At 42.6% G+C, this 22,753-nt stretch overlaps 1 protein-coding gene across 1 annotated transcript; it reads right to left on the bottom strand.

The window, feature by feature from the left end:
- Window positions 1-4,206: 4,206 nt before the first annotated feature.
- On the bottom strand, window positions 4,207-22,421 carry TRA2B (transformer 2 beta homolog). Its single transcript, XM_031596544.2, has 9 exons — window positions 22,230-22,421; window positions 17,115-17,248; window positions 13,087-13,249; window positions 12,204-12,392; window positions 10,749-10,864; window positions 9,848-9,931; window positions 6,276-6,338; window positions 5,433-5,506; window positions 4,207-4,604 (listed from the first exon to the last, which is right to left on the bottom strand). Exons 1-9 carry the CDS (start codon window positions 22,263-22,265, stop codon window positions 4,594-4,596), a joined length of 870 nt encoding a protein of 289 aa, XP_031452404.1. The 5' UTR covers window positions 22,266-22,421; the 3' UTR covers window positions 4,207-4,593.
- Between the last annotated feature and the right edge of the window lie 332 nt (window positions 22,422-22,753).

The raw sequence follows: 22,753 nt of genomic DNA, 5'->3' as shown, positions 1-22,753 counted from the left end.
GGAGGTGCAGGATCCAGGTTTTCTTCTAAGAGCAGTGCAGGTGGGGATGCAATAAGATTGTGCCTCTCTAAGAAGACGTAGGTTGCGTAACATGTCTGGGAGGCAGCAGAGAGGTAAAAAGGAGGGAAAAAAAAGGTGAAAGCAAAGGGAAGGTCGAAGGAGGGATTGTTTAGTCTGGAGGAGGAGAAGATAGCAGGCTTGTGTTGTGTGTGAAAGTGCTGCTTTGAAAAACCAGGGAAAATTCGGGGGAGAAGGGAGCTTGTGGTTGATCGGAATCAGGAGAGGAGGAGCTGGGGCCATTCCTTGGCTGGAGATGCTGGGAGTGGACAGACAAACATCTGCCAGAGGAGCAGGACCAAACAAAAGGCTTCAAATAGCCCCCAAATAACCCTTGCATCCCCCAAACCAACTCGGTTCCTTTGCACACTGACTTATTTTCTCTTTCTGATCAAGCAGCAGCAGCGACTCCATGTGCCACAATATGCTGCAGGGAGCTGCAACCTTCTCAAGAAGCCACAGAAGTACATCAGGTCTGGACGTGGTTTATTACAGGTATTTATCCCCAGAAAGAGCCCAAGACATATGTCAAGGACCCACAGGCTCAAGGTAGAGCAAATCCAGCACAACCACGGAGAGTCTGAGAAATACAGCATCAGTTTCACAGAATAAACTGTTGCTGGTCCTGCCAGAGCTCCTAACTAGGGATGGATTTTCAGGAACCGTGATTCGAACATCTCCTTTTCCCAAATCTCTGTGTATCCACTCCTAGTCGAATTACACAGTGTCAAGGATCAGAATGGTGATGGTAATATTGGCACTCTGCTGCAAAGGGAGCAGCCTGCAAACTCTCAGATCACATCAGTGAACTTCCCTGAAACCATCCTTTGGGCTTTTAGAAATCTCCTAGCAAGAAAATGAGCAGCTACTGTGGAAAGGGGGAGGGGGAAGAGCTGCAGTCACCAGCACCAAGTACTACAGCATCAAGAGAGTGTTATTAGTCCTGTTTTGAGAAGATAGTGAACAGTTTGGTTGGAAAATACATATAATACTTTTGCCCACAGTTTGCAAGGACATGAGTGAAGATTTACCAAGTTGCTTTCCTGGCTGTAACAAAACGACATGGAGAAATCCTAGAGGTGGATATGAGGGTCTTCAGGAATTACATCTTCTCCAGGGCTGAGCATGACCAAGACATAGCAGAGATTCAGTAGGGATGCACTAACAGTTCTTTCACAACAGGCCAAAGGGTTTCAGTGGCTGTCCTAACATGACCTTAAAGGTATGAGCATCTAGGACCAAATCTCTGAAACAAAAGCCATGTCCCAAAGATGCAGACACAGCACAGCCACACAGACCTCTAGTTTTTATGCTAGAGTTACTGGAACCAATATACGAATGGCAGAATTACCCAAAGCCAAAGTAGGGAGCTGTGATGTAACACCCCATGTGTGGAGGTGTGGCTTGAACAGCCAGGCCAACACAGGGCTCCCAGCCCCTCCTCACACCCAAGGGAGAACCAGGTATGTTGCAACCCCCCTTAGCACTGATACCCCTGTCACAATAGAAGGTTGTCTCTCTAAAGATCCCTTCCAACCGGAACCATACTGTGATTCTGCCTCATCTTCACAGGTTTACAAACATTACTGGTTTCCTTAGAACCCAAAAACCTGACAGCTCCTCACCCAGCCGACACCTTGGCACTGCAGCTCTTCCATCCACCCCCAGTGTAGACCTTGATCCACATAAATCACAGCTGCCTATCAGTTTTTCCTGTAACCTCCCCCTTGTTTTGTTTTCCACGCACTTAAGACTTTGTTTGCTGCAGTGTCTGCAGGAAAGGTCAATGCAGGGCGCTTTGCATCCACCAACAGATGTTGCTTTGATTGTGCTACAGCGGTGTGTCTCAATGTCACTAGCAGCATCTCCTGAGCAGGGCTTGAAGGCCTCTTCTCAGCAGACTGCACAGAGAAGAGTTTGCATTTTGCAGCCCCCACTATGGTAGAGGTCAGGGCTATTCCATGCAGCCTTTCCGTGCTGCATTTCCATCCTTTCCTGCAGTGTCTGGTGCACAAATGCATTGCCACCATCCAGCTTCTCCAGAAGTTCAGGATAGGCTTCTCCCTGCTTGATGAATTGGTGCCCAATGCTAGCAGAGCATGGGGACATCCCGCAGCGATTCAGGCATGTTTCAGAAGTGCATCGCATACCACAGCAATCTCTCACTCCTGCCCAACAGGGCAGCATTGCGCACGCGGGGGAGCATCTCACCAGGGGCTGTTTCTGGGCTTGAAAAGCAGCTCAAGTGATTCAGCAGCAGGAAAGACCCAGATAAGAGGCTCTTCTGATAGCAGGGCAGATGCATCTTGACCAGCTCTGGATGCAGTTGATCCTACTAGCATGGATTTAGGACTTCTGAGAACTACCAGGTGTTAAAGAGTGTGGGGTAGGAGTGGGAAGATGTCCTTCTGGCAGCAACAGGCCATCAGACAAATTCAGCTGCCAGGAAATACACTGTAGATAGTGAAATCCTCATTTTAAAATATGAAAAAGCTTACCATAGGACATACATTCCTAACTCTGCATTCGTCAAGCCCAGTTCCATGAGTCAAAGGATGTACAAGATAGTGACTAATAAAATGTGGTCCAAAGAACAAACAGCTTCCCTGCTCCGCAAAGCAGAAAGGTCACACCACGCAGCAACTCCACCTTGAGGTGGAAAGCCCATTCTTGTGTCCATAACCACAGTCCTAGAGATTGCACTGATCAGGAACAATGCAGAGGGATTCAAGCTGCAATGGGTAAATGACTGCACGCCATCTTCCAGCACAGAACGCTGCTACAGGTTTGAATAGAGATGTAGGCTGGGTTGGGGAGATCATTACTAACTTACATTAAAAATAATCAGTGCTGAAAACTTGTTGACAATTCTCATAGATACAGTAAAAACTGAAATAAAAAATAGTATACCTCATAGCTGTAGGAACTTCCCTTTGTGAGATGTTCAGCACATTGGTGTCAGCATTCCTGACCTCTGCAAAGATGTCACAGGTAGGGCTCATTTCTTCAGGCCCTAGAATACCATCTCTCCCCTCACGCGGTGGCACAGAATGTGCTGAAATTTGCTTTAGAGAGCAAAAGGGAAAAGCAAGTAAGATGGTATGTGCCCAGTCTTCTAAAAATCTAACAGATTAAGGACAAACCAATGTCCCTAAAAAGAAATGGGGTGTAGCTCAGATGCTGCATAGCTATGTAACCACTTGCTAAATTAAAGCATTTGGAGAGGGGAATGGAAGCAAGCTCACACCAATGTCTTACCACTTAAATCCCAACATGTGATGGCCTTGGTGGCACTCTCTACTGCTGACAGTCAGCACAGTACATCATACAACCATGATTTGTATTCTCAAAGTAAGAATGCACTAACAAGTTCCCAATCATCGATCCTTTCCCTCTGGTGCAACCTCATGGAAGACACTCTACAGAAACCTCTGACTTACTAGCACTAAATTGCACTTACTCCAGGCCTACTGCAAGATACAGGTCACCTATGCTACTGGGCTGGGGGCTGCTCTAGTTAGACATAGTTCCACATTGTTCCCAAATCTTGCAAGTAATTTCCCTCTAAGTGTATGATATTCATGAATCCAAGTAGGCAAAAATGGCACTTCTGACTGTTTTGAGTAGAAAGTGTAAAGGAAAGCATTATTTGAGTCATACTGCCTGCATCATTTTACCCACATATGCAGGTAAAGATGTACTTTCAAAAAAAGTGAAATCAACACACACTGTGTTACTACATTGCCTTTCGTAAGCATGTGGATATTTATTTCCCAGGAAACCCTCTCCCCCTTTTGAGCTCTCCTTAAAGGATTACATCTTACGTGGGATAAAGCATCTGCTAACAGCTCACCCCCCCTCAACCAAAGCTCAGCAGCATTACCGTGAGTTTCTAAGATGTGCTGCTCCATGTGTACACCATCACTGAGTGCTGTTCCTTCCTCCTGCTACTGTGCACGTTACATATGGACTTCTCTACGCACTGGATTTATATACCTGAAGGTATTACAATTAGAAAACAATTACCCAACAACACAATCTTAGTGTGAACTTTACTTATGAACCTTGTGTCATAGGTTATGGAATATTGTGTACATGTGGGAGCCCCTTTTCAACCCGTAACTTATACTTGTCAAAAGCACGGAAAAAAAAAATCAAACTTTTTTATTTTATTTTTCACTTTTTGAAAGCACTTTACACAGGTTTTGATCTTCAGAATACCTTGGAATCAGTAGAAAAAAACTAACTGAACAGTTTGTTTTTACAATAGAAACCTTTCAGGAGTCAAAATTGAGACTAAAAAAATACATGCAAAACATACTCCTTTCAAAACACAACTTGGAACAAAGCACCAAACTACACAAATATGCAGAATGAAACAGCATCACAGAAGTATTCTTCATAAAAGGTGTAAAAGTCACCTATTCACTAGGCACTGTTCACTTGTTTAAACAGAAGAGACAATAAAAATATTGTCCACAAACTCGCAATTTCAACTCAAAGGCTGTAGCTAGAAATTCCTCTACATGTCATGCTTTAATAGCGACCTGAAAGAAAAAAAATACACAGAATTAGACTTCCAAACACTAGCAGATCTTCAAAGTTCTGATTTCACTTGCACACCTCAAGTCTGCATCGAGTTTCCTAAGTGCCCAATGATCTGTTAAAGCTTAACATCAACACTATTCTGTCAGTAAGTTCCAATCATGTCAGACAGACACAGGGCTGACATTTCAGCACACATCAGGTACGTGCACTGTAACTGGGGCTGAAGCCAGTTTCCCTGTCTATCAGTAAAAGCACAGTTCTACCTGTCTTCCTTTGGACACAAACGATAAATATGAGAACACTGAGAACACAGCACATTCATTCTAAGTGTATCCATTACAAGGGGAATATGCTAGGAATGCTATTGCATCTTATTAACTTTCTGCCAAAATACAGCTTTATCTGTCATGCAAATAAGCTGTTTTGACAAAAGCACCATTTAAATCCTGGATTAAATTGGCCTCCTCTTTTCCATGTTGTGTCAGGAAATTTAGTCCCAGTATCAAAACCTGTGAGTTCAGCTTTGCTGTTCTACACTTAACCAAACCCTCAACATGCTATAAACTGCTGTCCAATCTGAGTTCCCAAGAAAGAAGTGCTACCAAGAAAGAAAAAAAAAAAGCAGTATTACCTAGTTTATTTTGTTGCAAACTAAATATTTGCTCTACCCTCAAGGTTGCCACTTGCTCAATGTAACTTTAAAGGGAACTGTGATTCATAATAACATAAATACAGCCACACTGAAGTCATTAGGGATGGGAAAGCACAAAGGAAGTTCAGGCGAAGTGGAAATCAGCTTTTAACACGAGAACTCTAATATCACTTACGAGGTGAATAGGATCGAGATCTGGATCGAGATCTGTAGCCCCCTCGGCTGTAATATGGGGACGGTGATCTCCTCCTGCAAAACAAGGCAACAGAAACAATCCCCGTGGGTGATGAGTGGCAGCAGCTCTATGTAGATACCGTTACCTCAATCAATAGTGTACTCAGGAAAGCTAACAAGAGTACTGAGACCTGATCAATGTTTCTACTGGAGAACAAAGCAAACCTTTAATAAAACTCAAATAGTCTTTTTATGAATAAAGGGCCAGATTGATATTACAATGGACTAATGAAGGCAATAAGCTCTACTACATGCACATTCGCATTTCACATGTATGAGTTTTCTGTTTCAAGCCAAAAGCATCTCAAACACCCAGCAAAAGCCCGATCACACTTTAACTCTGAATTTGAAACACTTGTCTGGATGAAGAATCAATCTGAACAGCAGTCACTTCTGCCATCAAATCCCACCCTCAAAATTCTGGGATATCTTTTCAATCCAACCACAAGTTTTTCAGTTCCTTACCTAGTTTCTCTAACCCCTTTAATAGTCATTCACAAAAACTATTCAGGACATTAACTTCTTGGCACAGATCACAAGTTTTTCTTGTGTAAAGCTGCACTAACCTGCCTCCATACTAACCTCACCCCTTCACATAATGAGGAAGCCTTTGAAATAAATTCCAGTGCTCATCCAAGATTCTCAAGCATTCAGCAGTTGCCCAGTTGCTCTTACTGCATTTGAAGATATCCTCAAACTTGATTCAAACATCCCAAAGATGTCATGTGGAAGAATGTTTCTTTTTTTTTTTTTTAAGCAGACACCAAAAGCTTTCCTGGCATACCTGTAAAACTGATCTCTGTCTTGAACAGCTCTCCATCCTCCTCCTCCTCCTCCACCTCCTCCTCTGTGAAGACAGAAGCAGAACAGTTTTGAAAATTTAAGAAAGAAGCTCACCATACAAGTAAAAAACATGCTCAAGCATATGATAAAGTGAAGACGAGAAAACATTTGGTAGCTTAACTAGATTAACACTTTGTTACTTCCCTACTGCCTTCATCTCTGATTCCCAGATGTTAGCTGAATACAGTGGCAAGGTGCAGCTGAAGAGGTCTTGCACACAGCCAGCCAATATTGTGTTTTACATCATACTCTTCAACATGCAGTGATTTCAGAGCAGTATGAAGCCTCTGCTTTTAAGGGTATTTCTATTCTCAGATGCTTATCCATTCAAAGCATGCAATTTTATTTATTTTTTAAGCAGTGAGACCAGATTGCTGTCCTAAGGAAAGATGACTAAGGTGATACCACAGCTGAGGTAGACACCCTAAACACTTCATCATGCTTAAACAAAGGCATCTTCAGAACAATGGTACAACTTCTTATACAGAAGTCACCTAGAACTGAAGCAATAGATAATACTTAAACAATATTCAGTGGCTGATCTGCTACTTCCACGGATTTAGATATAGCAAAGCACTATTGAATCATGTTTGGATTATGATACAGGTGTGACTATCACAGATCTCTCACAGCTCAAAAAGGCAGTAATCATAAGACAGTCAAAAAAATCCACTACATTTTTAACCAACAGGTCTCCTATTTCACTTCCCCCTCACCCCCCAAAGAAAAGTCTTCTCCATTTGTTAGATTAGGCAGTATGCATATTTTGCATCCCTATTTTGCAGGCTGAATATTCCACAGCAACATGAGAAAAATGTTAGTATGACAACTCCATCCTGCATTGTATTTCCCTTCAGGTTTCACTGCACAGAAAGCAAATAAGGAAGAAAATGCAAAGTAATTATTACTCACTGACTTTCTAGGGTCAAGTACTAGTGTGTAACACTGGCAACTCAGGATTTAGAATTTATATATCCCATTTCCCTTATTCAAGGAAGAACCAACATCATACACAACACTAATCTGTTCTCCCTCAAACAAGCAATACCTGCAGGATAATTACTAAGTATAACTAGTAAAGACCATGGTATTTGTAAAGCAGACGTGTGCAGACACCTGTGGCTTACTTTCAATCTTTTTGTATCTGCTTTACCTGCTATTTTTCCCTGTTATATCAGTATCTGAGAAGACATTAGAAAGGTTCTGCAGTGAGCTTCACAAAGATTTGTTATTTTAGGGAATGGAAATCATTCTTGCTGGAACTGTCAATACTCTTAGTATTTCCACCCCAAAGCCCTAAATATCACATGACAGACACAGAATGGGAGAGCACACAGGAAGGTCAGAACATCGCCGGGAGCACAACTGCCTGCAAGAGCTGAACCGAAACATGGCTCTGAATTCTGCTAACACTAAAACCAGCACACTAACTGAAGCAGTTCACTTCTTGCTGGCCTGCTTTTTCTCCTCTAACTCACGTATTCTTCTCTGTACACAGTCAATATCAGTCTCTGCATCTATTCTCAGTAACATGCACTTGGAAGTGAAAAAATTCAAACTTCTGATAATGTTTTACTTAAAGATCTGAGCCACAGTTCACCATCAAGAACAACAAAAAGTAAAGACATGTCATACCATAATCTAAAATGAGGAATAATTAACAACTTAAAAGCAAAAAAGGATAGCCAGAAAATCTTGATAAACCCTTTGTAAAAGAAGATCTGTACCATGAACAAGTTCAAAAAGAAAAATTGACAATATAAAACTTATCAAACATTCCATAGCCCTATGTTTTTTTGCTGGTCTCTGTATGCTTTTGCCATTTTTATAAGTTTATCACGATCCCTCCCAGGAGGGAAGAATAAAGAAAATGGTTGGGGAACAGAGAAGTCTGTTTCTCCACTTCTGGGAGCTGCTTCAGTTGTTTTGCCTGCTAGCTTTCACTTCATTATCTTCAGGACATTAAGCAAGACGAGGATAATTGTCAATATTCTGAGCAAGCTTTTGTACCTTGTGCAGAAAGCTTGGTCAAAGAGCTACTTTTGGATCTCATCTACTTCATGTGGAAGCCTATGTACAATTGCTGGCAAGATGAAAACCAATACATCTTGTCCTTGTAGCAGCTTAACCCTGATAAGGGGCATGCATTTCTCCAAGATGTTCAAAGCCACTGACGTAGCACGGAAATGGATTGTAAGAGGCAGAAAATACTCTTTCCCAGAACTATGAGAAAAGCACTTGTGTCTCCAGCATTCGTTGTCATGATGCAGAGGCACCTTGATCCTCCCCCGTCCCCTGCAGTGCTGAAGCACAACTAGGCAAGGAAGAAAGAAACAGACCAAATCCACAATGACAGGCTGGGAAAAACAAGTGTTTGTGAGCAGTAGGAGAGGAAAGAGGAGACAGTTGTCCTCAGTGACACACAAATGTCCTCAGGACCATACAAATGTAAACACAGAACATTTTCTTCTACATCCAGAAGAGCACACTGCAAGCTCAGATTGCAGGATTTAGATTGTTCATTGTCTGTGAGCTATAAGAGAACATAATTCAAACTCATGCTTCTCCAAACACTGTCATCAAGCAACCGTCATAGATGTACCCAGTGCTGATGCATTAAAGCACAGCAAACAACTCAGAACGGCTCTATGATTCTGCAAGCAAAGGTACATTGGGCAATTAGATAAAAAAAATGAAGTGTGTCATCTTTGTGTCCAATTTAACGTGTTTGAGTCAAATTCTGGGAATTTCACATGACACAACTCCTCCGGGCAGTCATAATAGAGAACACAGAATATAAAGCTAGCTATGTCACCAAAACCAATTAAGTGCCAACCAAGTTTTCAACAGATTTTCTATCAACTTTACTAGCCCCCAACAATCTACGTTGCCATCTGGATATTCAGCACTTTCAGGGAAGCTAACCACTGTACTATTGAAAACTTAAGACTGCAGACAGAATTAAGAAGCACAGGTGCCTGCAGTAGAACATCTTCATCCGAGCTGATAAGAGTATGCTAAAAAAGCCTTGCCAAACTTCCAGTACAGAACAAGTAATCCTCTAAGATCTGATTCTTTGCTTTGGCAACATTTGAGATGCCATAATTGTTAATAGGGGATAATGGTGACCACTGGAGCATCCTACCTGTTGTCTATTACATTCAAAAACTGATTTAATTTAGCATTAAAATGCAAACTCAAATATAAGATCAGCATCTGTATTCCCATCATTTTAATGCTGGGAGAGGAACAAAACAGATTTTTTTTTTTAAAAAATGTGAGTACAAAGAATGCTACTTTGTTTTTCCTAAATTAAAAAAAGCAATACAGAATAAACCACGCTCAAGTTAAACAGCACAAAGTATTTCTCATATCTGAACAACCTCATTTGTACTGACCAGCCATTTTTGTAGAGGTATACCAAGAATCCACAATTAGAATGAGCACAGAAATATTGTGGCACACACTTTAGAATGAAGTTGAAGTAGTTCAGCACTACAAACGTTGCCTCACCTGTATGATCTGCTGTAATAGTCACGATCATCGTACCCTCTATCATATCCTCTGTCATAGTAATCCCGTCGCCGTGAGCTGCCACTACAAGTAACAAGAGAATTTCATTTAATAGTGATTCAATGAATACTGTCTGCAATGCAGTCAGTCAAGCATATGCCATTTTAACTGATTTAAGTTACTGGCTCCCATTCTCACAGTTAAAGTGGTGGTATGAGTGTTTCCCAGATGGAAACAGAACTACTTAACACTGTTTAAAATGCTTGATCTTTAAAGCAGCTACTTTCCTCTTTGTTCTGAAACCTCTTAACATTTTAAGGCAGGCACACAAGGAACTCTATTGTGCCTGTACCAACTCCTCATTCACTTTTAACTCCCAGAAAGCCTTTGGAAGAATTTCTCTATTAAAAAAATAAACTTAGAGCCTCAATACAACACCAATACACAGCCAACAGCACACTAAGCTGAAAATCTTGGGAAAACAACTGAAAAATGACTTGGGAAAACAACTCACATTCTTGGTAACTTTGTCAAATGTTTACACTATGGATAGGGCAAACTGCAAAGCTGCACAGTAGTATTTGTTGAGGGACACTTGAAAACTAGAGCTTGCAAAGCCACTGGTGTTTGAGAGCACACAGGGGAACATCCACTAATCAGAAACAACTTGAAGTAATTTAGAAATTCTCCAAAATTCTTACTGCAGACTTAAATGTGTAGACAGCTTATGTTTGGACTACATAACTAATGGACACAAGTTTCTGCTTACTGTAATCTAGACTGACCTCAGATCAGCCACTGACAAATTGTTTTGTTGCCTTTTTTTTTTTTTTAAATACAGGACACAATGTATCCTGACCCTTACACTTCCAGGGGAAAAAAAGCCACAGTAGTAACTTACTAAGTGGGTCTTCCCATGTAGATTCCAGGGGTAGGTGTGTGAGGTCTTTTTGTTATGGAAAAGTCTACCCGGATTCTCCTTCCATCCAACTCCATTCCATTGGCACGTTCCTTAGCCTAAGCACAGATAAAATACAGTTAGCTGGAGGTATGAACTTCACTACCTACACAAATTCCTAACCTAATATTTTCTTGGAATATTAAGAAAAGCCCTAAAAGATCTCAGCTAAGGCAGTTCTAAATTTCACTTATGCCTCATATTTTATCTCTGAACCTAAAATCTAAGGCATCCTAGGCTATCTGGGTATAAGCTTCAGTAATTATTTAAACATGACTTATATTGTGTGAAATATCCGTGAGGAACATAATTTACCAGTTGTTTCACTGTTTCTGATATGATTAAGAGCAGCCTTTGAAAATGCTTCTAGGAGGAATCTTAGCTGCTCCAACACAGAACTTCAAACATAGAAGCCCCCCTACGGCTCCAAAAGACATTCTCAAACCCTACCCTAACCTTGAATATAATAATAATTGAGTCATAAGCAAATATTAAGCAAAACATCTGAAATAGTTTTTCTTTTTCCTGCCATGTAGGACAGCTAACATTCAAAGCTTCAGTTTACCATGGAAGTCTTATGCCAAATTTAAGGGGGGAAGGAAAAAGCTACTCAGATGGTACAAAGCAGAATTTATGCAGAAGATGAGTCTATTCACAGCACTAATCAGGGCTGGCCTGAGTGCAGAATTACACACTTAGCAAGCTCCTCTCCCTGGTCATTCTGTAGCAATTGTAAGCATATATTCTGTAGTTTGATGCCCAGTAGGGACATCATTTCAATATAACACCTGTCTGGCCTTTTGCTGTTAGATGAAATTTTCTCCCCCCTTTACAATTGAAGCACTAGAATCAAGCAAATGCATGTTGATGCTTCCATAGGGCACCTGAGCATTCGAGAACACTGAAATACCAGTCTAGGGTACTCTTAACATTAATATTAAACAGAAGATCACATGTGGAGTTTGGAAAGAACACACCTAATTAATAGAAAAGAGAGCACATGTGTTTCTATTTTTCCTTTTCTTGTTGGCACAGTTCACACTACAGTAGGTTGGTGTTTGCTTTTGTGAATTACACAAGTCAATCCACACAGAGACCAGAATCATACCTTTCCACTATTTCCTCTAATACAAAGAATGTCTCTTTTGAACAAAGACTGACATTTTATCACGAAGTCTGAAGTACATTTTAGGCTCTGAGAATGCAGGGAAGATATCGTTGCACTAGCTTGCAACGTATGCTTATTTCATCTAGTGAAAGAATTAACACAAGAGGTTACTGTGTCACATTTAAAGGTCAAGCAGTGAGTTCCCTAGGCTACATCCTGGTATAAAACATACATTCCAGCAACCAAAAACACAGCAAACATCCCACACAGTCCATGCCACAGCAACTTACTTCCTTAGCATCCTCAACATTTTCGAAGTACACAAATGCAAATCCCCTTGAACGTCGAGACTGCTGATCGTACACAATGGAAACATCAGCAATTGGACCATACTTGGAGAAAACTTCCCTCAGATCTCGTTCTGTGGTGTACAAGCTCAACCCAAACACACCAAGACAACAATTTGGATCAGGATTTGCCTAAAGGAAGAGAGGTATCAGAATAAAAACCTGTGTTTGCTACACCAGCTATTGCACAAGTTTGAATTTGTCAAAGCTTCAACAAAAACACACTACTGAGACCAAAGCTGGGTTAATTTGAAATAAACACTTCCACTCTAATCAATCCTACAGACTTAAATCTTTCTCTCATAGAAATACTTTGTATTACTGAAAGCCCTGTACCAACCATAGAGGCAGCACAGAAAAAAAAAATACTGTCTTCGCTCCAGAGACATGCTGGTGACTGCTGAATGTGGATACAGAGAGGCCTGAATAACATTATACATTTTAGCTACTGCTTCCTCCCCAGCTTTAGCATGAATCCTACTGCTCTCAGGCACCTGAAACTCAATAGCTAGAAAAAAGCTGCTCTACAAGCTCTTACTTAATGAACCACTAAGACAGCTTTAAATTAAATGTTTTAATTTTCCAGACTTCCTAGATCTAGGGAAGACAAGTGCCTCTCCCTCCTAATCTTACCTCTGCCCTCACTGCATACATCTGCTTGTTTACTACAGCAGGCATACCAACATCAGCCTGCACTGGTAGCACTTGTCTTTCAAACACACCTAAGCAGGATGCATTTTCATGGCAAAGAAGGATGAACAAATGTACTGATTTGAAGATATGCTGAAAACTACGCAGTAGTGATCTACTTGTAGAGCACACGTACCCTGTTCCCAATGTGGCGCCTGCGAGTAGACATGGGGGAATGGCTGTGGCTGTGTCGCCGCCGGTAATCCCGACTGTACGACCTACTTCTGGATCTCCTGTGAGAGCGGGAACGAGAACGTGACCTGGTGTAGTGCCTGCGGGAACTCCTCCGTGATCTAGATCTGAGGAAAAAAGAGGGACAGTGTTTTTCTTCCAGAACCTTTCAGAAGTACCTCAGATATTCATAAGCAAAAGTCTAAACAAATATATTTTAAGAACCTGTGGTGGCACATAATTAAGCTACAATCAATTCAGTTACTAATCTCAAGGACCGACCTCTCAGTCTTAACATATTACTGCAAAACTGGGGCTTCAACATTTTGGTTGGCTTTCAGTTCCTCAAAAAGCTTCAAACTTGCTTTGCCAGAACATTCACAGCACTTACAGCAGTACTTAAGGAAAAATAAAATAGTTGAGAATTCTGTCCAGAAGATTTATTAGAAAGAGGGAACAGGAATTAACAGCAAACGTCACTGTCACATGCACAACTGGACAGGTGCACACTTCCATTCACTCTAGCACTCAGAATAGCACTAACTTCAATGACACAGATAGACAAATATTTCTCTTTAAGAGTTCATAATGACAAACAAAGGAATCTGCAATACGCCCCCAAAACAGAGTTTAACAGGATTGAAGTAGTTAAGTGATAGTACACTTATTTACCTTTTACTGTTTTAATAGTTATTTAACATTAGCTGTTCATACATGTTTACATGTTCACCTTTCAAGTGTATTTAGGCAGAGGTGCAACTGATCACTAATTTCAGCCTGCTTCTACTTGGAAGTATTTACTGACAGCACCAGCTCCGTGATGCCAATAAACACTCCAATTCCTTCAATTAAGCCCTCAGCTCTCCCAGTGCAGACAGCCCTTCCTGAAAAGCTAGGCAGGCGCTGGACCAGCTACAGCCAAAGCGTGGTGTGCTGTCTGCAGTCACTGAATGATCTGCATTCCATGCAGCTACAAAGAAAATGGCTGCAAGACTAAGAAGTGCACTGAACAGTTTAATATCCAAAGGCCCTTAGCCATAAGTTACTCATCTTCATGCTCTTATTTGTGCTGTGAACACCCTTCTCCTTTTGTGGAAACTGACTGAGCCTAGAAGCCCCTGCTGCAGAACTAGGTTTCACACAGTAGCCCAACCACTGCCCTAGGACAGATGATGCTCTTGATCCAAGCCAGTTTTTCACCCCCCTCCTGAGCATTTAACAGCTTCATCCACTATCAAGTTTTGTCACTAGTTAAACATCTCTGTCTTTGACCTGTTCAGAAGTGAGCCCAGCAAGTCTTGCCTTCCCCAGCTTGAAGAATACATACACATCCAGAAGAAATGACTTCAGCACATCCCATTACAACACTTAGATATGCACAGAGAACAAGTAATTGGGAAGGTGGGTGGAGTATAAGAACAAAAGACTAAAAGAAACAGAAGAGGGAACTTTCCGGAGACAGGGAAGATCGCATAAAAAGACAATGAAATAATAAAACGAGAAACTCAGCATGTGCACAAAGCTACATCTCAGCCTCTGGTACAGGAAGCCTGAAGACAAACACAGAATTGATGTTCCACATTCCAGAATGCACCCACTACAATGAACAAAAACTAGACCCTTCTTAAGCTAGATAAACCACTGAGAGAACAAGGCTTATTTTAAATAGGCACTGGTCATATTGCTGTCTTAAATGCTAAACATTACTGCCATTTTTCTCCTCTGCTGCAAAACAGCTGAAAGCCATATTCCTTCATCAAGGATTCTTAGGCATTACAAAGAACCAGTTAAAGACAACAAGCCTGTGCAGAATATCTGTTGTTTCGCTGATGAAAACTTCAAGAAAGACAGCTTTGGATTTTTCAAATCAAAAGTGTCCACAGCCCAAATGACAAATATGCAAATACACAGATTTGATCCTAAGAGAAGTTCACATTTATAAAGCTAGTGGCTCGACAATATATTTGCAACAGAAACAACCACACACTATGAAAGACTTCACAATGCTATCTCTGGTGAGAGCCAGAGCTCATGACCACATCCAAACATGTGATGGCACTTCAAGATTTGAGGATACTGGTTCTGCATACAATTCACAATTCTGCTAACGAACCATCTCTTAAGCTTGCAAGATCCTTCTGTTATTTCCAGTTATTTTCAGGACAGCTGTTAAATGCTCAGGAAGCTGTGGCAGTCATAAGCATCTACTGTTGTTCATCAAAAAGAAGTCAAATGCCACGGTACAATTTGAAAGGTTCCTTGCAAATGGAAATATTTGCACGGTTACTTTAAAAACTGTATAACAGCAGCAAGACTTGGAAGGCCTAGTTCTTGTGTTTGCCTCTAGCAGCATTTCAAACTATGTGAGGCTGCATTCCTACATGGCATTGAGGTTATTCTGCAAGCAAAAAGCAGTGCTTCAAAGACTATGGAAGCCCAAAGGGTTACTTCGGTGCAAAAGAACACGCTGGGCTGGGTCTTGACTTGCTAGACACCCTAAAAGGTTCCTCAAGGAGCACATGTGGTTTCTACCCACAAAGCCTTTAAAATCCCAACTGTATACAGTTCCAAGAACACCACCTGAACCCAGAGTAGTCTGTCTCAAATAGAAGTTCAGACAGGACCTCTCCTGAACCATCCTACAATCCCATCACTACTAGCAACACTAAGTATTTATTCCTTCAACTTCACATTTCTGCTCTTGCACTACAGGTTAATGTATGATTTGACAATTGTGTCTGACTGAAATATACAGTAAAAACAATCTCATTCCTCTACTATCAGAATTCTTGAGAAGGTATTTACCTTGCCACTAAAGTTTTTCAGACTGCTCACTCTGGCCTTACAATCCAGCCTAAGCACAGTATACAACATCATTTTCCATTAGGGGTGACTGCATGATGTCTTCCAGAAATGTTATCCCTCCCACACCCTGACCCTGAGGCTCTGGTAAACCTAATTCAGAGCTTACACACAAAAACATATTGTGAACAGCTCAGCTGGAAACGCTACCACTGAAACCCAAGCTTTTGTTTGTTTCTCCTCTGAATGCTTACAAATGACTAAAGGTACCATCAATACATTCATCCCGCACTCGGCACTGAATTCTCTAGACTCTTCAGAAAATGATGTCATTCACCCTTCTGCAGGCTTTGTTGCCTCTTCATTGCTTTTTAATTATGTACCCTTTGCACAACACCCATGGTAAGCCCAATGCCAAGTGGGTAGTCCTGACGTTTACTGCCTTATTTTTAGACTATGGGCATATTTTGTGTCTCAGTAAGAAGTCTGTTAGTGGTTTCAAGAGGAACGCTGTCACTGCCTGCAGCCTGTTTAGCAGATAAGTCAAAGGATTGGTAACACAGCCCTGTGAGCATTTTCATGTGTTCAATTCTAGAACAAATAACAAAGTTACTTTCTCCACAACTTTTCTGGAAGCTTAGGAAGCTGCCCAAACTTTAGAGCTCTTCAGACAATTTATTTCAAATTCAATTAATACATGTTTAAATGCTAAGATAGGTGTCAGTTCTGTTTTTTATTATACTTATCTGCTTCTCTCACAGAACACATCAGCAGTTATTCTAAAACATCAGTGCTTCCAGTGAAGAAAAGGACAGTGTCACCTAAAACATTGGTGACATGCCAATTTCTTTCAGTGCAGAGGAAAAATAAAACAACCCAGAGCTCCTAGAGCTTCAGGTTCAGAAGCCAGCCATTACTCCAAGAGAAACTTCAGAGGCAAGCCAACTACAAACCAGATCAGCAGAGATACACGCCTACAAAGAAGAATGCCTCTCAAAAAGGGCTGCAACAAGATCTAACTTGATCATTCAGCTTTCCAAATTCTGAAACCACACATGCCCCTTTGCATATGCACAGATCACCAATGACCTCTGGTAACAGAACTGGGCCGTAATGCACTTCAGTTCACCTCTGACATAATAATCCAAAGACATCTGACTCGCCAAGAGGAAGAGGTAAAAAGGAACTCACCTGGATTCAGACCTGGATCTAGATTTTGACCTGGAACGCCTTGAATCCTCCTTAGATCGAGATCTTGCAGGGGTGTGTCTCCCCGACTTGCCAGACCCATGAGCACTTCCGCTTCTGGAAGCAGAACGGGATTCCTGCACGCAGATATTGAAAGCCTAATTTGTATACAATTTCTGGTTTACCTACGGTCTGTAAACAAGCTCCAGTGAAATAAATGGTAAAAATTCATATCTATGTGTCCGGGCAGTTGGCATTAGAACTGCCTAGATTTTTAAGAAGTTCTTCCCTGGTAGACACTTCTTTACCCTGCATATACTTTTGCTATTAAACAGATAATGCATGCATGTTTAGCAAAATATACAGGGACACATAAACAGACTAGTAATTACTTAGCGTAGTGCTTTCAGATTCCAGATTACTTCTTATCTTAACTTCATTTTTATTCCTTTTCTTCATTCTTCCGTTTCAAATTCTGACTTCTTTCATCTTCCCCACTTCACACAAATTGCTCAATATTCTACAAGTGGGACTTCTGGTCTGATAATTAGCATGCATTCACTTTCTTTTTTTTCAAATTTCAGCTTCACTTATTCCTGAGCTTCAAATAATTCTCATTTATAAAACTTGTCAAATGGCGACTTCCGCATTTTCCTTCTTCAACATTAACCTTAATAGAAAAAGAACAGGATGAAGAATATTTAAAAACTCCAGGATAAAATCTAGTGCCAAAACTGAAACTAGAAAAAAAAATGTTCTGGACTTTTACTACATATGCAGAATCGTATCTACCACTTCCCTATTATTTTATAGACAGATTCAGTTTAAGCTTAGTGCTACGTAACTAAATTCACTATTTATGCCTATATTTAACAGCAAATGCACAACAGATCAACTAACGACCTACTGATCAATGCCAGCATGAGGAAACTCGCATACTTGGTACTTTATGAACCACATACTTAAAGAAGTGCCTGAAGTCAAGTTAAGTCCCTGCTGCAGCCAGAGATGCCTCAAAGTAGAAGAATGAAGAAAGCAGCGCGGTTCCTCTTTCAGCCACTTCCTTCCACAACCTCGTTGCTTTCTGGGATGTGCTTACAGACCAGCAAGCCTGCTGAGAGTGCTCCCCAGCACGCTGTGCCCGCTCTGCCTGCACCAGCCTGGTTACACGTGCAGGACTCACACCTCCAAATGGGAGTTTTCCAGAGTGAAAACAGACTTCTGTGCAAAACACTCACATGCTGCCCTGGAAGAATATCCCATCTGCTCTATTATTTACTTGCACTCTGCTTTGGTAAAGACCTAACCTAATTAGGGCTTTCAGACATGATACTTCTTTCTATATCATCAGACAGGATTTGTTCCAAAACATTCGATCTATCTCTAACATCTCTTAAATCTCAACATTCAACCTAGAGGGCATTGTGTATCATTCAGAAAATCATTTGCTAAACCAACTTTAATTGCACTTAAGCTGCTTCCATGTGACTTACAACAGAGATTTGCTATTTACAATTGCCTACTGTAAAATAACAACAGTTGAGAGAAAAGGAACTTGCAGTGTGAAGCAGATTTTTAATTAATTAATACTAAGAGCAATAGAAAGAAAGCAAAGTTAGTCAAAGCCACGTTCTTCTTTGCCAAAACAATCAAGGTGTTTTAAGCCATTGCCACCATAATTAGCAAATCTGCGAAGGGCAGTGGAAATACTGAGACCTGAATTACAAAGAAGTTTACCCTAAACCTGCTATTTCCTTCAAAAGAAAAAGCCCACGTAGATGAGCCCACGTAAGCCAATGTAAAAAGAGTCGGAAAAAGATTTTAAGAAAGGATTACACAAAAAAAACAACTAAGACTGTTGTTCCTTTGAGGGAATCTACTTCTACTTGCTGAACATAACCCTCTTGACAGACTTCAGCTAGGCAGAAGGAGCAATGCATAAAGACAGAAGGGCTCAGAGTGACAGGACAAGAAATGCACACTGCTGTGGGAGGGAGGCAACAAGGAGCACCACACACAGCAGCACTCCCCACACCCTTCTCAGGATTTTTGGAAGTCATTAAGCTTTGAAGAAATACAGAAGGAAAGCGTTATTAGCATAAGCAAATAGCTGATGTCTTCATCTGCAAGCCACAAACATTATGCCCCATTATGTGACCCGCTGAAGGTCCACATAAGCTTGTCCCATTGTTCACTGATATTGGGATGTCCACTACTTTGTTTTAGTCTTAACACAGTGCCTTCTTTTCCTTTTTGCTCCTTTGTGAATTTCAAGCTTAAAAAAAAAAAAAGAAAGATGCATCAGGCTCACATCATGGGGAAAAAGAAAAACTGTTGCTCCTGCTATATCCAAGTACTTCTGGTAAGCAAATCAAAGCTCGCACTCCCTACTGAAAAGCTACTGTTTCTAATCTTGAAAAACTGAAGCACAAAGTTACCACAGGAAGAAGCAGCTACAAGGTATGCACGATAACTGTGCTAGATCTCTACTTCCCAATCCAGTTTTTCCTCACTCAGAACTGTAGATTTGTTTCACAAGTTAAATAGTCAGTATTACTGGTACTATTTATACTAAAGCCTTACCAACTCAGCTGTTTCTACTCGCTTTCCTGAAGGAATGTATACAACCTACCACCGTGCATTACCAAATCTGACTGCAGACTGATCCAAGGTGTCAGGGTGCCAGTTTCACACATGCTCAGCCATGCTACTCCTGAATTTAGCAATGGATCCAACAGCAAAACAAACAAACAAAAAAAACCCACAAAAAAAGCTTCTGCTTGTCCTCCTGAAGCACAGGATCACCTGATCACTCAGTACTGTGAGCTGCCAGACAACAGCCCCTCAGCAAAAAAGCCAAATTACTTTCTGACAGCTCAGGGTACTGCACTGCCTACCAGGAGGTGTGGCCTGAAGCTGGGGGAGGAGGCACAAAGAATGACCTACCTTGGTGGCATCGTGTTACCACATCACTTCTAACCTTCCCGGACTATCAATTAATTCACAGGGTGAATAGCTATCTGCAGGCTGCAAACATGCAGAGGACAGAGGAAGTAAGACTTTCTGGCAACCAGCCTTCTTTCCAGCCCTACATGCTCCACTGAGCACAGTCACAGAGAATGAAAACAAAAGTGTCTTCAGTAACAGCAATAGTTGGTTATGGTGTGCTGCCAATATTCCGGTGCTTGAAGCAATATATCACTGAATAAGTTATCATTTCTTCAGCTTTAAAGTTTCTAGAGTTTAATTTCATCATGAAGCATAAGCTGAGAAAGAATGTGACTGGGAACATTTAGAAAACAAACAAGAACTATGATAAGACAGTTTAAGTTCCTGTTGCCTCCAAAACAGCAAGTGCCATTACTTATGGAAGCACCCAGTACCACTTCTTCATCTGCAGAACTGACAGAGTATTCATGGCTACCTCATACAGCTGGAAGTGGAATCAAATTCAGCTGATCCGGTTCCCAGATCTGACTGTACAAACACTGCTACAAGGGAGAAAGCAGGAACACACCTCTTGTTGGCAGCATGGACTTGGAACAGCTTAACAGACAGCTGTAAAGTCATAGCCTCGATTATTTATCCAAGCAGAGATCCTACTCTGCAAGTAAATTTCAGTGCTTGCAGCATAAGGAAATAGAACGCCACTGACTAAAATGGAAGCTTTGATTATTCAAACACACCAACCAACATTGGTAGTAACACTCAAAAAGCCACTCCCTCACCTACTCTAGAATAGCAAGCTTGTAACTAAATGGCTGCATCTTTTAGTTTTGTATCTTTTAATTTTACAAACAACTGCATACAACTTACCTATGAGTCAAAGTTCAGTTACAGAGGAATAACATTCTTCTTTTAAACATGCTCTAGTCAGATGCAACTTACTTTACGCCTTGTTCACGATGGAGATGGTCTGTCCATTACTTTCTTTTTTTTTTAAATAAAAGTACACAAATACAGAAAAAGACATACTCTACAAAATCATGTTTCAAGAAGACTCTACAATAAAGTTTCCTATCCATTCTAACAAAAAAACCCCACAACTCTATGCAGGTTAGCCTGACAAGCTTCACTAAAGATAAGCTACTATCTTAAACTGGTTTTGAGCCTGACTTGCACAACTGCAATTACATCTGTTTAAACTAACACGCAGAAATTCCTATCCTGGGTACACGAGATGCAATGCTCCTTAATGGAAAACACACCTGGAATAAGAATGGCATGAACTACAATGAAAAGAGCACTGGGGGCAGAATGAATCTCTTCCTCAACATTAGTTTTCAGTATCCAATTGCATCCAGCGTTTTTTAGCCTCCAAGGATGACAATTTTCTGATCTACCCTACCCTGAAATAGTAACACTTACATCCTACCAAACTTTGCTGTAGCAAAAAGGCCATTTTCAAAGAAAGATGCAACAAGACATTGCAATTTCCCTCCCCCCTCAATTTTATTACGTTTCAATTCTTTCGACCCCCGCAGTGAAGGTTTAAACTCCGAGCTCCCTACCAGCCCCACAAGTTAAAAACCTACAGCCTGACGCTGAAACAAGCAGAACACAGCAGTAAAGGCTAGACCTCGGAGATTAAGGCAGAAACAACTGCAGTAGAAAACCTCCCCCCAAAAGCGGATGGCGATGCAGTTTTGGGGGAGGATAACAAAGGACAAAGAGGCGGCGGGGTTCCTGCTCAGTTCCGCCGCTCCCCTTCCCCCCCCCGAACCCCCAGAGCCGCCCCGTGCCCCGAGAGGCCGCCTTCCACCAGAGCGGCAGCCCGCGGACGGCCGCAGCACGGGGAAGGCCGCCCCGCAGCGCCGGGCCCGGCCCGCGCCGCCCGCCCTCGGCCATTTTGTCCCTCTCGGCGCTCCCGGTCACCAGCCCAAGATGGCGCCGGGCCGCCTCACCGCCCCGCCGCGCGCCCCCACCTCCTTCCCCGCCGCCATCTTCCCGCGTCGAGCCCGGCCCCGGCCCTCCTCCGCGGCCTCCTCACCGCCGCCGCCCCTCCCGCTCCGCCCCGACGGCGACACGGGGGCGGCCGCTCCGCCCGCCCGGAGCCGGAGGAAGCGTGCGTGTGAAGGGAGGGGCGGCCGGGCCGCGCGCTCAGGCTCCGTGTATTACCCGCTCGCCGTAGTTCTGCTCCCCGCTGTCGCTCATCGTCCCGCCGCGCCACTCCCCGCCACCGCCGCGCCGACCCGACCCGACCGTCCCCGGCGCCAGCGCTCTCCGCAGAGGAAGTGACGTGTGCCGCACGCCGCAGACCCCGTCCGTCCCGCCGCCCGCCTTCAGCGCAAGCCCCGCCCGACGGCCGCGAAAAGGCCCGCCCGGCGCCGAGGCCGTGAGGAGAAGCCCCGCCCTCACTCTTCCCGCCTTGAGGAGAGGCACCGCCCCTCACTCCTCCCGCTTGAAGGGAAGCCCCGCCCCCTGAGGGAAGCCACGCCCCCACGCTTCCCGCCTGATGATAAGCCCCGCCCCTCACTCCCCCTCCTGTGGAGAAGCCCCACCTCCTGATTGAAGCCCCGCCCCTCACTCTTCCCGCCTGATGAGAAGCCCCGCCCCTCACTCCTCCCGCCTGAGGAGAAGCCCCGCCCCCTCACCGCCCGCGAGTCATGGCGGCCATCTCATCCTTTCCCAAACCAGCCGCG

The sequence above is a fragment of the Phasianus colchicus genome, chromosome 10, assembly GCF_987193195.1.
Source record: "Phasianus colchicus chromosome 10, bPhaCol1.hap1.1, whole genome shotgun sequence".
NCBI lineage: Eukaryota > Metazoa > Chordata > Aves > Galliformes > Phasianidae > Phasianus > Phasianus colchicus.
The sequence above is the reverse complement of the archived record's forward strand: the minus strand, read 5'-3'. Positions and strand labels throughout refer to the sequence as shown.

What these genes read in the sequence shown, in the direction of transcription:
- TRA2B (XM_031596544.2), bottom strand. Translation starts at nt 22,265, where the DNA reads ATGAGCGACAGCGGGGAGCAGAACTACGGCGAGCGG. An exon ending in TACATGGGAAGACCCACTTA is followed by an intron (nt 9,932 to 10,748) that starts GTAAGTTACTAC and finishes TGTTACTTGTAG; the next exon opens with TGGCAGCTCACGGCGACGGG. An exon ending in GACAGAGATCAGTTTTACAG is followed by an intron (nt 5,507 to 6,275) that starts GTATGCCAGGAA and finishes CTTGTTTTGCAG; the next exon opens with GAGGAGATCACCGTCCCCAT.